The sequence below is a fragment of the Morus notabilis genome, unplaced genomic scaffold (genome assembly GCF_000414095.1).
Source record: "Morus notabilis unplaced genomic scaffold, ASM41409v2 Scaffold561, whole genome shotgun sequence".
Classification (NCBI taxonomy): Eukaryota; Viridiplantae; Streptophyta; class Magnoliopsida; order Rosales; family Moraceae; genus Morus; species Morus notabilis.
Genome location: NW_010357935.1, coordinates 266985 through 281554, shown reverse-complemented (window position 1 = coordinate 281554; position 14570 = coordinate 266985). Strand labels below are relative to the sequence as shown.

The following is a 14570-nucleotide window of genomic DNA, read 5'->3' as shown; positions in this document are numbered from 1 at the left end:
CTTACTACAAAATTTTTGGTGCTAAGGTGAATCTCTCCTACCACAAAATTCTCCAAATAATAAATAATTAATTAGTTATTCTCAATCTCTCTGCCGTCTTGGTGACAATTAAAGTCGGCGTGTTTCTTTCTCTTATCTCTGCCGCATTGTTAACTTTTTCTTTTTTCTTGTCAATGTTTTTATTTATTTTTTCCTCCACTGGAATGTTGTTTTTCAACGAAATTAGCGTTCCTTATTTCTTTAGATTTTTTCCGTTGTTTCGGTGTACGAGACTTCCTACTAAAATTAAAATTAAATTAATTTAAATGTTCGTGCTAATTGGAAGGATAGCCGTTATAATCTTGATGAGCACACAAGTTGTTGAGTAAAATAATAATAATAATAACGACAATAATCATCAAAAACAGCTTTACAATTCCCTCAAAAAAAAAAAAAAAAAACAGCTTTACAAAGTATAATCATCAAAAACAGCTTTACAATTCCCTCAAAAAAAAAAAAAAAAAAAACAGCTTTACAAAGGGGAATAGGGACACTATGAAGAGCATAACATGTTATCAAATATTACTAATGCCTAATGGCTTTGCTTTGTAGCCGTACCATTCTTAAGTTTCTTCATTGAACACCTAGGTTTCCAATGCAATATGTTACAGCTTTTTTTTCCCTTTTTTTTTTTTCTTTTTTTGCCCCAAATAAAAGTGCCAGTAAGGAAGTGATCAATACTATTACTATTCATATTCCTCTTAACGTAACCAAAAGAGCTCCCAAAACACTGATAAAAATGTTCGCTAAAGGCTTATACGCGGGCTCTACCTCTTGGAAGAGAAACACATTACCTCAACTCAACCGAATGTGCTAACGGTAAGAGCATATAAAGGTGTGACACTAAGCACTCTAAATCAACTTTTAGTTTGGAAGGAAACATGTATCTACGTTTAATACCTCTAAAAAATTCAACACTCAAACGTATAACCACAAATCCACTATAGTATTACATTATTGTAAGGTTACTACAAATCCACCATAATAATCCATTACCGCTAGCCCCACTAAGGTTTCGTTCATTTTATCGATTCGAGTTTTCAGTTTTAGGTTTATACAATAAAAAGTTCTCACAAAATGTCACATTAAAATTTTCTGCTACAATAAAAAGCTCTCAAGAAATGTCACATCTCAACTCGAATTGAAAATTTGAATTCACAAAGTAAACGAGACCTAAATGTTTTTCTTCCTTGGTTTTTTTAAATTAATTTCTTGAAACGGTTGGAAAATGACTTCTTCTTCTTATGCTTCTCTTGAGCTTAACGAAACAACAAAATGATTTGACTAATGGAAACAAACCCAATTGTACTTTCGTCCAATTTGGTCTCCAGTAAAAAGATAAGGACGGTGACGAGGCTCCCAATATAATTACAAGTCACAACAAAAATAACCAAAAATAATAATAATAAATAAATAAATACGTCATGTGTTTGGTCCAAAATTTTGGACCTAACTAACCTATTAGCAAGAGGTTCATAGTGTCAAGATCGTACCTAATACTTTGACTTTGGCTTAAGAATCTCGTTTATTTAATGAAATGTTTGGCATCAAATCTCCTTGTTGACAACATAATTTAAAGCTAGAATAGAAGTTGTCAAATGGGAATTTTTGCTTTTAATATACGATATGATTTAAATAGCCGGCCGCTATAGTAATATCTCAGTGGATTTGTAATGGAAAAAGTCAAATTCAGCTAGAAAATAGCCGCGGGATTTTGGGTACTTTGCTACAGCTGTTGTGGTTTGAAGCTTGGACATTACTTTGTTGTTTGAATTCATGGAAACTTTTAGGAAGTTTCTCTTGTTCCTTCTGATTTAATGCGTTCTGTTGAATGGTGTAATCGTACGGTCACCTACAAATTAGGCTAGACAGCATGAAGTCGGGCAAGACAAATACATTTCGGCCTCGTTCACTTTGCGGATTCGAGTTTTCAATTCGAGTTGAGATGTGACATTTTCTGAGAGCTTTTCACTGTAGCAGAAAAAGTTAGATGTGACATTTTCTGAGAGCTTTTTACTGTAGAAACCTAAAACTGAAAACTCGAATCAGTGAAATGAACGAGGCCTTCATTTTCTGGGATGTATATGCTTCCTTTTTTTTTTTATATTTTTTATATTTTTGGTCGTTGAATGAGGGTTTTTTGTTTTTTTTTATTGGTAAATTTCAACTTTAATCCCAGAGAATAGGGATTGTATCATTTTTACCTCTATAGTTTATAATGACATAAAATTGGCCTTCAAATTTATTAGAAGTTGCAAGTTTGATGCTTCCGTCCATGAGCATTTCTACTCATTTGTAAAAGACAATAAAGGAGAACAATGGCTTTTGAGCAAAAGAAGAGGTGATGCTTTTAGGGCTAAGGTGAAGGGACATTTACGATTTGTTTTTAACTTTTAAAAATTTTGAAGTCTAATTTGTTTAAATAGACTATGTATTTCTCTTTGTTAAGCAGTCACGTGACCAACACGTAATTAATACTGTTAAAATTTGACATTTCATTAACAAGTAATATAACCACAACTTCTGATAAATTCAAAAGTCTATTTGTGTCATTTTAAACGGTAAAAATAAGATGCGACAACTTATATTCTTTATGAGTTAAATTGAAATTAACTTTTTTTTTTTTTAAATGTCATCCATTAAAAATTTTACAGCTTTTTCCCACATGAAGCTTCGATTAAGACCAAAGTAATATCTCACTTTTAGAATTTATAGCTTCTCATGTTTTGGCATTGGATTAGGCTTCAAACATATCTCATATATTCCATTTAAATTTTTACACCTTTTATTAGGTATTAGACGACCGTTTTTACAATAGCTTAGCCCCGTTTGTTTCATAAATTTGAATTACTGTTTAATTTTTTTTATTATAGTATTTTTCTCATAAAATTTAAATTTTTATTTAAAATTTTCTGTTTAAACTTATAAACCAAATGGGCCTTAGATCGTCTTCTTTTCTCCCGAGCCAATGTAGCTGAAAAATATGATGTATGCTCTACCATGAAGTTTCCACATAAAGACTAAAGTATATAGCAAGCGAGTAGTTTAGAGTTGCAAGGAGAGAAATTTAGGACCAGAAATGTCTGGTCACACCAATGTTAATTACAATCTTAGCTTAATAAGAATCAGTGTACTCAAATTTACAATAAAATGGGGTTGAAGAGTACTGAGGAGGCGTGGGACAATTGAGTTTCAAGAGTGTATTCCTCGTTCATTTAGCTCATTTGAATTGAGAATTTGAGTTAAAAAGTGAATTTATGTAAGAGAAAACGCAGAGAAAGTTGAATTTAAATTTTTATGAGAGAAAACACTGTAGTAAAAACTTGAGTTGTAATTCAAACTAGTGAAACAAACGATTATTTCGTGATGTCATGATTTTTTTTATGGCGATTTGTCGTAGTTGTTCATCTCAAGCTCTAAACCCTACTTATGAAAAATATAGTAATCATTTATGTAACAGTTAGGGCATCAATATTACCACTTGACAGCGTGACACTCATTTATTTAGTCTCATGTTCAATCATACATAATAATCGCGTGAGAATTACTACATTATAAACAGTTACTAACCATCCTCGTAATTTCTTATATTACTAGAATGTTTCACTTAAAATTTCCTGTTTACAAGTTACTCTAAAAATAATTTGCAGTTTGACGACCAACCCAGAGGCTAGTGACTTAAGTCGTTCATTTTCACTCAAATCGTGAAAAGTTGCATAATGTGCCACTCATTTGGGTAACTATTGTATTAATTTTGTTACATAAGACCATCTCTCATGCAAATGTTAATATCAATTGTATATTTAATATAAAAAGTGTTATATAGTATGTTATTTTTGTTTTTGCTCCAATACATAATGTTATTTAAAATGCTAAATTTACATTTTTCTATAATCATTAACCTTTAAAAGCTGTAAAAATAAACTTTTATTTTTAAAATAATTAAAAAATTAAAAAGTTACAATGATTATGTAAAAAAGTAATCATTTTAACTAATAGTAATTAAATGTCAAATTTCTCACATGCTATATTCGGTGAGAAATTTACCACAAAATATAGCATATGAAAAATTTACTACAACAAATAATATTGTATTAGAAAGTATTTTTTACACTCAAATACTAAATTTACAATTGACATATTAATTATAGCATTACATTAGTGATGCGGTAATATTATGACTCATCTAGTTATTGGTTTTATTATTAATATTGATACAAACCATCCTTGTTAACTTCATCAGTAACAAAAATGACAGAATAATTACTAGAGTGATGGACTTAATATTCTGTTCACGAGTTTTTTTTAATTAATAAAAAGAAGACCATTGGCGCCATCTTTTAACTACAACTACGAGTTTGACACCAAAGAGTCTATTAATTGAATAGAATCTTTGATTGATGCTATTAATAGAGTATCGAACTCTGAATACATAAGAAAAGACATTTTTACTGGCCACTAATTCATTGGTGCTTATCCTACACTCAAGTTGCTCTCAAACTAACCCCCTACTTGAAATTTAAAAATGACCAAAAAAAAAAAAAAAAAAAAGACATTCACAATGCTTCGCCTTTTGGGCTAGCTCTTGTTTAAAAGGAACTAATTCAGCATTTGGGCCAATTCGGCCAAACTGGAAGGCTTCGTGTTCTGGACTTTTTTGCAGGCCTTGTACCGCAAGAATGAGACAGTTGGGCCTTGTACTGCAAGACTGAGACAGGCTTGGACTATGTTTCTTTGGGCCTCTAACAGTGTGTGTGTGTGTGTTTTTTCTTTTCAGAAATTCCCGCAAGCAGTTTGTGTAATTCTCTCAAGCTGATATGTGATTAGAGAAAGTAAGAGTAGAAATCTTCAGTATTTAAGAATGGACATTAATTTTAATATCCCTTCCTAGTAAAGCAAAGCACTTCTCTAATTGATTTCCTTTTCTCTAAAGGGACCATCACAATAATGGTTTCCTTCTCACCAAAAAAAAAAAAGAGTCCATGTTGCCACCACGCACCCTCCATAAAAGAGAGTACGACTATATATATATATATATATGGTTTAATTAATGTGCAAAACCAAAATTATTTCTGATTTTACGTGCATGTCGCAAATATATTCTAACCATACAAAACAACTATTCTTGATGGTGATTAGATTAATTGTTGTACATGAATTCAGATCTTCCACTAATTTTTGATATTTTAATTAGTGTTTAACTTATTAAATTATACCCTATCATTTTATGATAGACACAAAAAAATTTTGTTAAAAAACTAATTTTTTATATTTTATAACATGATATAATTAGATAGACATTAACTGAGACACTTAAAGGATTTGCGTCCGTTGTACATGGGAAAGAGATCGGAAGTTTCCACCTCGAAACAAGGTTCTTTCCACGTGCTAGAGGGAAAACTGTTCGGTTGACTTCGTTGACCCTTTCTTCTTCTTCTTCTTCTTCTTCTTCTTCTTCTTCTTCTTCTTCTTCTTCTTCTTCTTCTTCTTCCTATTCTCAACTTTACTCCTCGTAACCATGGATCTCAGCTAAGAGATAAACAGTCGTATACATATACATATATATATATATATATATATATATATATCATTCTTCCTCTCCTTGGATTTTCACTTCTTATTCTACAGAGCTAGCTCAAAAGAAAGAATTAAATTACTTGTTTCTTTTCTTGGGCTCTCTTTCCCAGGTATTCTGATGATCTCGCTTCCAATCTCTTATTATTATTTTTTTGTTGTAACATGTCAGTTTTGTAATTTAGATTAAAACTGTAAGTTTTTTTTGTTGTACATGTCAGGTTTTTTTTTTTTTTTTTTTTTTTTTTGGGTAACATGTCATTATTATTTCAGCCATGAATTGTTGAAACTGCCAAAAAATAATAATAATAATTAAAGGGTGATCTGACTTGGGAGTTTGTTTGCTTGTTTTCTAAATTGTGAGTTTTCCATGTACATGCCCTGTGGAAGGCTTGGCTTGTGATTTATTAATATTTTCTTACTTAATTGAAGCAAATAGTGTATGGTTCTACTCTCCTTTCTACCTAGTACTGTATTTTTTTTTTTTTTTGGGTATGAGATGACTAGTTGAAGAAAAATTGTACGCCTATTTTGTTCAAACATGTCGAAGATTGTTGTGACAAGAATTTTGTCTATTCTGTTGCATAACTTTACATGTATATTTTTGTATAATTACTTGTTTTCTCATGAGTTTATTTTATATATTTAGGATAACTCGAGTTTGTTATGGCAAGGATAATTTCACTTTATTTAATTTTCAATCTAGTGATTAGCCTTTTTTTTTTTTTTTGGGCTAAAAACAAAAACATATACTATGTATAAATAAGTTAGCGTATGATCTGTAAAATTTTTCGACAATGTGCAAGTACCGACCATGGAGAATTTTGTGTTGCATAAACTATGAGTTTGTTTTTGTGAAATGCTTTTTTTTTTTTTCTCAGATTGTTGTGACAAGAATCACGAGTTTCTTTTCGTTGTTGCATAAATTTGCATGCACATTTTTGTCTTGTTTTCTCTAGAGTTTATTTTATGTACTGCTTTATTTTGACTAACTCAAGAGTTTGTTATGTCAAGGATAAGCGTACCATATTTTATTTGCAATCTAGCTGTTAGCCTCGTTTTTTTTTTTTTAATTTTTTTTTTATATATAACTAAAGAAACATAATATGTAATATATGAATAAGTTAGCCTATGATTTATAAAATGCTAGCCTTTCGTTGTTGTTATTGTTGTTGATTATTTTTTTTTAAATTTATTTATTTACATGCAGACACCAATATTTGAGAATTTGTGTCAAATTCTGCGATGGGTATTCAATTCTTGGCACTTTTAACATCAGTACATGCAAAAATTGAGCTGGCTAAGCAAATAATGGAATATCTTAAGCTTTTTCCTCAGTGGCAAAAAAATGTCAAAGAACAAGATGAAAAGGTAAAGACTCTCAAAAGAAAACGTGACGCATTGATCGATTTAGCGGGGGATGTCAATGAAGAAGTAAAAGCAGCAGAGATCCAACCCGGAAAGAAGCCAAGGAGAGAAGTAGAGACTTGGTTGAAAAATGTAGAGACAAAGAAAGACGACATTCGAAAATTAGAAGAAAAAGTTGGGGAGAAAAAGTACCTCCTATTTTCATGGTTGGAAAGTAGTGTAGAGAGGAATCTTCAAGAAGTGAAGGAGCTTTATGAGCAGGGTCAATTTTCCGATGGTCTCTTTCTTGACGTGCGCTCAACAAGCGGAGAGCCGTTGCTGACGCAAAAATTGGTCGGTAGGGATTCGAATCTGAAAACGATTTTCGAATGGTTGAATGACTCAAGTGTGTCGAGAATCGGAGTTTATGGAGAAAGGGGTGTTGGGAAAACAGCCATTTTGACTCATATCCAAAATGGACTAACACAAAATAATACTACATTTGAGCATGTTTATTGGGTGGGCGTACCAGAACAGCCTAGTGTTCAGAAATTGCAGGGTGTGATTGCAAGACAAGTCGGGTTGAACCTCTCAGATGAGGAAGACAAGATAATAAGGGCGTCGAAGTTGCATAACGCGCTTACAAGAACAGGAAACTGTGTCATCATATTGGATGGTGTTGGGAGGCTATCTACAGAGGAAGTTGGGATTCCAGATGGGGAAAAAGGGTGTAAAATGGTGTTGAGTACTGGTTCCTTGAGGCATTGCCTGAGGATGAATTGTGAGAAAACTCTTGAGATAGAGCCACTTTCTCATGATGAAGCATCGACCTTGTTTAGGCAAAAACTGGCCAATAGAAACACTCTTGGACAAGAAATTGAGAACATTGTGGAGCAAATTGTCAAAGAGTGTCAAGGTTTGCCCCTTTGGATTATGAATGTTGCTGATAGATTGAGGGGAGTGGATGACATTAATGAGTGGAGGAATGCATTGACAGAGGTGACTGAGTATAGAAAAGGTCTTGCTGATTAGTTTTCTTTGTGTTTGTGTGTTAGGGTTTTTTTGGCTAGGAATTTGCTCAAATTTTATGTTTTCAGAGTTGTAGAAATTGGTCATTACATTTTGACCAAAAACTTGTAATGGGTAAAGTTGTATTCTTGATAATAATTGAATTTTTTTTATTTTTTATTTTTTAAAGCAAGATAGCACTCTTTGACCTTTTAATTAAAAGCAAAATTGCAAAGACAATCTAAAAGCTATGCATTTATTTCGCAAAATAATTTAAAACTACATTGGTGTTTGTGCAAGTGCTTTTTAGCCTTACATTAGCAATCGCAAACAGAGCCGTGTCTAGGTTAGTTGCAGTGAAAGTATGCAATCTCACCAAATGATCTAACTTCGTGCTTGCTTGTTTGGAGAATAATTGAAATAAGAGTCTTCTACAGAAATAATTTTTCTTCTACAAGTGCTATATAGAAAATTAACCCTTACAAATGAACTTTGTTGTTATTGTTGAAGATTACAGGAAGACCCTTAATGGAGAATTTATTTTCATTTACCACAACAATCATAGAGATCATAGGTCCAAATCCTAAAAGGAAAACCCAAGAAGAAAGAGCAGACAATTGACATCCAAACATTTCATCAATCTCTCAAGGATCATTAATATTGGCAACGAATAGAAACTCCATCATTTAGTATTCAAGGAATTAAAGCATCATTAAAACTATGAAATGCAGTTACATTTTCAAAGTATTTACAATACTCATTTGTGTGGAAAAAAAAGGAAAAAGAAAAAAAGAATAACCACTTTGAATAGTTTTACTGAAATGTTATTGACAAACAAATTAAGTAAGATGCTCTTGAATTTAGTCAACTTTGGCAAGGAACAAAATACTTCTCCTTTGCATTTACTTGACCTTAGCGATAGCTTTACCAGGTACTCCCCTTGAAAAATATAGCATAAGAGCACCACCAAAATTGAGGCTAGTGACCATCATCAGCAACTCCTCAGAATTGTGTTAGCCCTGAAAAAATGTCACCATCACACATGTAAGTACTTTATTCTTTTCAATTTTTCGTGTTCATAGATCAAAACTAGAAATTCAGTCGTATTAAACATATACAAAATTCCAAATAACTTTTAGGATTAAAAAAGTCTGGATGGACGCCATGACTACTGGTAGACAAAATAGGAAAGCCGAGAGTGACATGCACTTGTGGTATTTAGGTGCCCATAAGTTCCCTTCCAGTCAGTATTTGCCTATATAGGGTCACTTAGTGGGGTCCACTCATAAGCCAAGGTGTTACCTCTCCTGTGGCCGATCTATTTGTAATTTATGTGCGTTCTTTCTTTTTATGCGGCTATCAAAAATATAATAATAATAAAAGAGGGCAAGCCAAGATGATAGTTACAGCTAAACAAAAGGCCAAATAGTAGTGTTAATTCAAATCCTTAAACATTTAGTAAAGAAATTAAAAATTCGGAGTGAGGTACTACTTTAATATCCCAATGCATGAAGTCATATGGCAAAACTAAAAGTAGACCTTTAATCTCAGTAAGATGTCAAAAATAAATCTGGGCATCATCTGCTGTTACATAACAATAACAATTGAAAACGCTTACTACTGCAGTGCCTTACCCTGCCAAAAGTATCAAAATGTAGCCGCATCATTTTGTTGGAATGATATGAAAGGCCTCATAAGTTAGAAGAATCCCAACTAGCATAAACCGCACTAATGATTTTCTCATGCAATGTAGCGCCCGAGCAAGCAACTATTCCTCTATCAAGACCCTCTAAGTACACCCCCTTCGAAAAGTCGAGAGGGTGACCTCGAGCATCAGTTACCACACCCCCAGCTTCTTCTACAATTAGAACACCAGCAGCATGATCCCATATCTTCTCCTTGTAACCAGACCGTGCAAACTTCATGAAAATCTCGGCATCTCCTCGAGCTATGGCAGCATATTTCACCATGCTATGGACACGCAAGGGCTGCTTTCTGCCATTTCGGCAGGAGAAAAAAAATTGCAATAATTACATTAGAGTACATATAAGCTACTAAATTTGAATACTGAGCTACGCAAATGAGGGAAGAATCCACATAGAAAGTGTCTTTCTTTTGCAAATCTTGAAAGAAAATTATTATACCTTAGACCGACACTGTGAGCAAGTCCCTGCGTGAATGAGTGATTTGAATTTGTTTTCTCAACAGGTTCACAAGATGTGGCCAGTGCGGGATCATCAATGGAAGAGACCCGAATCAACATCGCCGAATTTGGCCACTCAAGTTTATTTGCTCCATGAGTTAGTGATTGCATCCATGCCTCACCACTACCTTTCACAGCATACATCACACAACCTTTACCCCATGAATTCATAGCAGGAGGGGAAAATTTTAACATGCTTTGATGGGGTTGATAATGATAATTCAGCAATTCCTTCTTCATTGGGTAATTAGGACACCCAAGAACTCCAGTCACAACTTTTCCATCCTCAATCAATGCTAGTGCTACTGCATACTGATCCCCTCGCACGAACCCCAATGTCCCATCAACAGGGTCCAGTACCCAGTGTCGCCCCTTGGGGCCTCCGGTTGAGTTGCATCGGCCGATAGCCTCGAGAACTTGAGAAGTTTCAAGGGCCTTTGCAGGGGGTTTAAGACCATACTTTGGCGCTTCAGCCAAGCATTCGTTAACAGTGTTCACAACAGCTGCGAGCAAACCAGCAGAATCAGCCTTGGAGAGAGTCTTGACATCTTCTTCAGCAACGATGGAGACATTTTTATTCCCAAAGGATTCAGACAACACCCAGCTAACAGTTGCTTGAACGCTCCAATCTGTTAATACAGGGATGTCAAAGAATTAACCAATCTCAAATAGAATCACGCTTACACCATCTTAGCAAAAGTGAACTCCTCGCTAAGTTAAACAAAAAGAACAAAAGAGAGAAAAAAAAAAAAATCCTATGGCAGTCCATTCATCTAGCCGTTGACTATTAAACCTCATAACAACTCCTCACAAGCGATGTATTTCCCCTCATAACATCCAAAGTTAGTATGTTTTGATTCTGATGTATAATTTTCACAAATAAACCTGCAGATACTCTTCTTATGAAAAGAAATTCCCGTGGTTCTGCTAGTCATAAAATCTCACCAATGTAGAAACTAAACTATTTTGTTTCCTTTACAGAAAATGACAAAAGAAAAATGAAAACAAACAAACAAATTTCCTGGGAAACAACAATCAAGGTCAAGAGTCCTACGAGCCAAAAGAAATAATTAGAGGGTTTGACGGAGGGTTTTAGTTTTTAACTCGGGCTCACAAAGTGGGTTAGGGGATTTATGGGTAATTAGAAAAAAAAAAAAAAAGAAAAAGAAATGATTAGTAAAATCAACCAACCTCAAAGAAGCGCCAATGCATCTAAAATACTAGCCTGTTTATAAGCATTTTTCAGCTTCCTGAGGCCAAAAGCTGCTTTTGAGAGCGTTTGGATAGTTTTTCATAACACTTTTGGTATTTCAAAGGTTAAAAGCTACGCGATGTGGCTTCTCAAAAAATCTTCTAAGAAGACCTTGAAACTTATATAGAGTTTTAGTATAATTTTATGAATTTCATTCAAACATTTTTATCGCCTTAATAAAAAAATTTAAGTATCATTTTTGTCTCCCTTTCAAAAATGGTGTTCCAAACACCCACCATAATACCATACCTCTTAGTTCTTTTTTATCAACTAACTAAAAACATAAGCAAAAAAAAAAAAAAAAAAAAGGCAATACCAAGAGTACATTGGCAAAGGTTTCCTAAGACACACATAAATTCCAAGCAGAAGCAGCATCTAGTCACCAATGCATTTCTTAAAAGCGCCTGAATGATTCTCTGCTAGTTAAACCAACTAAAGAAAATCTAAAATGATTGAAAGATTATCGAGTCACCCTTTAGGCTTTTATCCAATGAATTCTATCCAAACTCCAAAACAAACACAAATAGACCTCATTCGAAGAACACCCACCAAAATGCAACCACCCAAATTCAAGAAAACAAAAACATAAATGGAAAGCAAGAGCCATACCATATATATACATATATACACACAGATATATATAATTCAGTTCAAACTTCGAAAGCATTATTTACCTGCAATGGTTACAGGAGAATCATCATCCTTAGACTTAACTTGCTCACTCTTCTCCACAGAAACCAATCCATCCTGAACTCTCTGGCACAGCGAACACGCCATGTGGACAACTCTAACGGCAACATCCAATTCCTTGGAGTAATTTTCGCTCCCCATAATCGGATTTCAACAAGTTTCGGAAATACCCAGAAGACAAAAATGAAAGAACACAGACAAAGAGAGAGAGAGAAACAGAAATCCGTTAGATACCCACCTCGGTATAGGCGGCAACCGACTTTCCTACATTCTCGGAGAAGTGAAATTTGACGGCCGCGGATTCTGGCCTTGCCTTTTAGCGATCGACACGAGAGTTTGGCTGAAATATTCAACTTCTTGCTTGTTTGTGAGTTCGTTTAAAATCAAAATGGGGTTTTGGGTTGATGGGGTTGGGTGGCATTTTTGGAACGGGCAGTGTTTGGCTGCTGGGAAAATGTGGTTGAAGCGCATGGAAAAGTGTTCATTTTTTTCATCCCTTTGTCCATGCGGATTTTGAAAACCACCGGCGTCCTCGTCACGTATTAACTTTTGAGCACGCCAAGGTGGGGGGCCGAAACCACGACCACGCGGCTATACCAAATTTTGACACCTCCACTCCAAATGAAAATGTCAATATTCAATTCGATTTTTTTAAAAATATTTCTTACCAAACTAATTATAAGCACCGCCACACACGTGTTTATTCGGATCGTTTTTTTTTTTTTTTTTTTTTTTTTTTTTTTTTTTTTTTACGTACGAAGATCTAAAATTTCCTTAAAATTGTAATTTTTTTTTCTTGATTTATTACTCTCTAAATTTAGGAAAATACATTTTTAAATGGAGCACTTTTAAAAGGAAAAAAAGTTTTAAGTAAAGTAAATTAGACAAGAAATATTTAGTGGATACACATGAGAAAATAGTATTTGAGTGGTTTGTAGAAAACAGATGTTTGAACGTGAATACATTTAAAAAAAAAAATTATTTCAGTTGATCAATTAGGGAAAAACATTTATTAAAAGCACATTTGAAAAATAACATTATTTTAAGCTAAGTATGGGTAAACAGGTAGAACATATATGAATTAGGCATAACATTATTTTAGCGGGTAAATTAGGCATGAAACTAATCAAGCAATACATATTAAAAAAGAACATTACCTCAATAGGAACTAATTAGAAAAAAAGCATATATTAAAAAATAACACTTAAAAAGAGCACGTGAAAAAACGGTAAAAAAGAGACATTTGAGAAAAAAAATTATTTAGCAGGTCATTTAAAATAAAAAACGTAATTTAGAAGGATCACTTTCGATGTAATAAGGATTAGATGAAAAATTAAATAGAGAAACATGAAAAAAAATATTTTAATATGAGGAAACACGAAACAAATAGTTCAAAAAAGCACATCGAAAAAGAATTAAACTATGAATTAAGTAATGATATATTTTTGAAAGAAACACACTGTAATAACTAAACTGTAGAGTAGCTTTCTGCAAAAAAAAATAAAAAAAAATAAAAAAAAATAAAAAAGAAAACAAATAAGGAAAGAAAGGAAAAAAGAAAAACAAGAATCAGCAAAAAATAGAAGGAAAAAGGCAAAAAAGATGGGAGCTTGACACTTGACAAATGGAGAATACTGGAATAAAATAAGCTTTACATCTTTTATGTATGTTAAAAATTAAAGATTTGATTAAATTTCACTTACTTGATGTGTGGTTAGGTTATTTTGTGACATATGTGTTGGTTTACGAAACGATTTCAGATGCGAAAGCATGTAATTAACAGATTGTGTATAATAAAATTTTCATAAAATTTTGAGATACTTTATAAATTATATTAATTTATGCACGAATAAATTAATCAAATTAATTTATTTACCTAACGAATGATTAGGTCAATAACTTGAGTTCTTTAACCACGAACATTCCTTGGTCCAAGTTAGTTTAGAACACTCGAATCTTCCTCATCAATTCATTGAATCTACAAAGATATATGTATGGGCATACCTAAACAAAACAGGATTAGTGAATAAATACTCAAGATTTCCACGAACATCAACACATGCACGACATGAAATTTTTGGAGAAATGTTTTTTTCCTCACACTCTATAATTCGGCCACTATAGCTAGGGGAGAGCAGAAAAATTGTGTTCTCTAATTTTCTGCAACCTCCTATTTATAGAGTAGTAGTCAGACTCTCAAAAGAAGTCTAATCTTTATCTCTAAGATAAAACTTGATAATTATCTCCTACTTCTAATTTGATTTTGAAATAAAATCCACTCTCTCCCTTATTCATATGTTGGCCGGCCACCACAGAGGAATCCCTCCTTGTGGTAGGCGCATACTGCAGGTAAAGAATAGGAAAAAATTATGCATTTATCATGCAGTCGAATTTTGACTCAAATTTAAATTCTAATTTAAGTCAAACTTAAATCAATTTGAATTTCAAATTGGGCAA

General features: G+C 33.2%; 2 protein-coding genes across 3 annotated transcripts; one reads left to right on the top strand and one right to left on the bottom strand.

Annotated features, from left to right (window-relative positions):
- Positions 1-5688: 5688 nt before the first annotated feature.
- Positions 5689-8098, top strand: LOC21393504 (disease resistance protein SUMM2). The gene is made up of 2 exons (XM_010091081.2): positions 5689-5726; positions 6824-8098. Exon 2 carries the CDS (start codon positions 6859-6861, stop codon positions 7990-7992), a length of 1134 nt encoding a protein of 377 aa, XP_010089383.1. The 5' UTR covers positions 5689-5726; positions 6824-6858; the 3' UTR covers positions 7993-8098.
- Positions 8099-8737: 639 nt separating this feature from the next.
- LOC21393503 (PAP-specific phosphatase HAL2-like) lies at positions 8738-12683 on the bottom strand. Of its 2 annotated transcripts, XR_002903799.1 has the most exons (4): positions 12098-12683; positions 10113-10800; positions 9603-9963; positions 8738-8987 (listed from the first exon to the last, which is right to left on the bottom strand). XR_002903799.1 is itself a non-coding variant. In XM_010091080.2 (3 exons), exons 1-3 carry the CDS (start codon positions 12252-12254, stop codon positions 9660-9662), a joined length of 1149 nt encoding a protein of 382 aa, XP_010089382.1. In that variant the 5' UTR covers positions 12255-12683; the 3' UTR covers positions 9545-9659. The 2 variants fall into 2 exon arrangements, 1 of the variants encoding a protein (XP_010089382.1); XM_010091080.2 differs by lacking the exon at positions 8738-8987 and having other exon boundaries at positions 9545-9963.
- Between the last annotated feature and the right edge of the window lie 1887 nt (positions 12684-14570).

Excerpts from the sequence above, each read along its gene's own strand:
- LOC21393504 (XM_010091081.2), top strand. The coding sequence starts at position 6,859 with ATGGGTATTCAATTCTTGGCACTTTTAACATCAGTACATGCAAAAATT.
- LOC21393503 (XM_010091080.2), bottom strand. The coding sequence starts at position 12,254 with ATGGGGAGCGAAAATTACTCCAAGGAATTGGATGTTGCCGTTAGAGTT. Across the intron at positions 10,801-12,097 it reads TTCTCCTGTAACCATTGCAG|ATTGGAGCGTTCAAGCAACT; the intron begins GTAAATAATGCT and ends CTGTATTAACAG. Across the intron at positions 9,964-10,112 it reads GCTCACAGTGTCGGTCTAAG|AAAGCAGCCCTTGCGTGTCC; the intron begins GTATAATAATTT and ends CCGAAATGGCAG.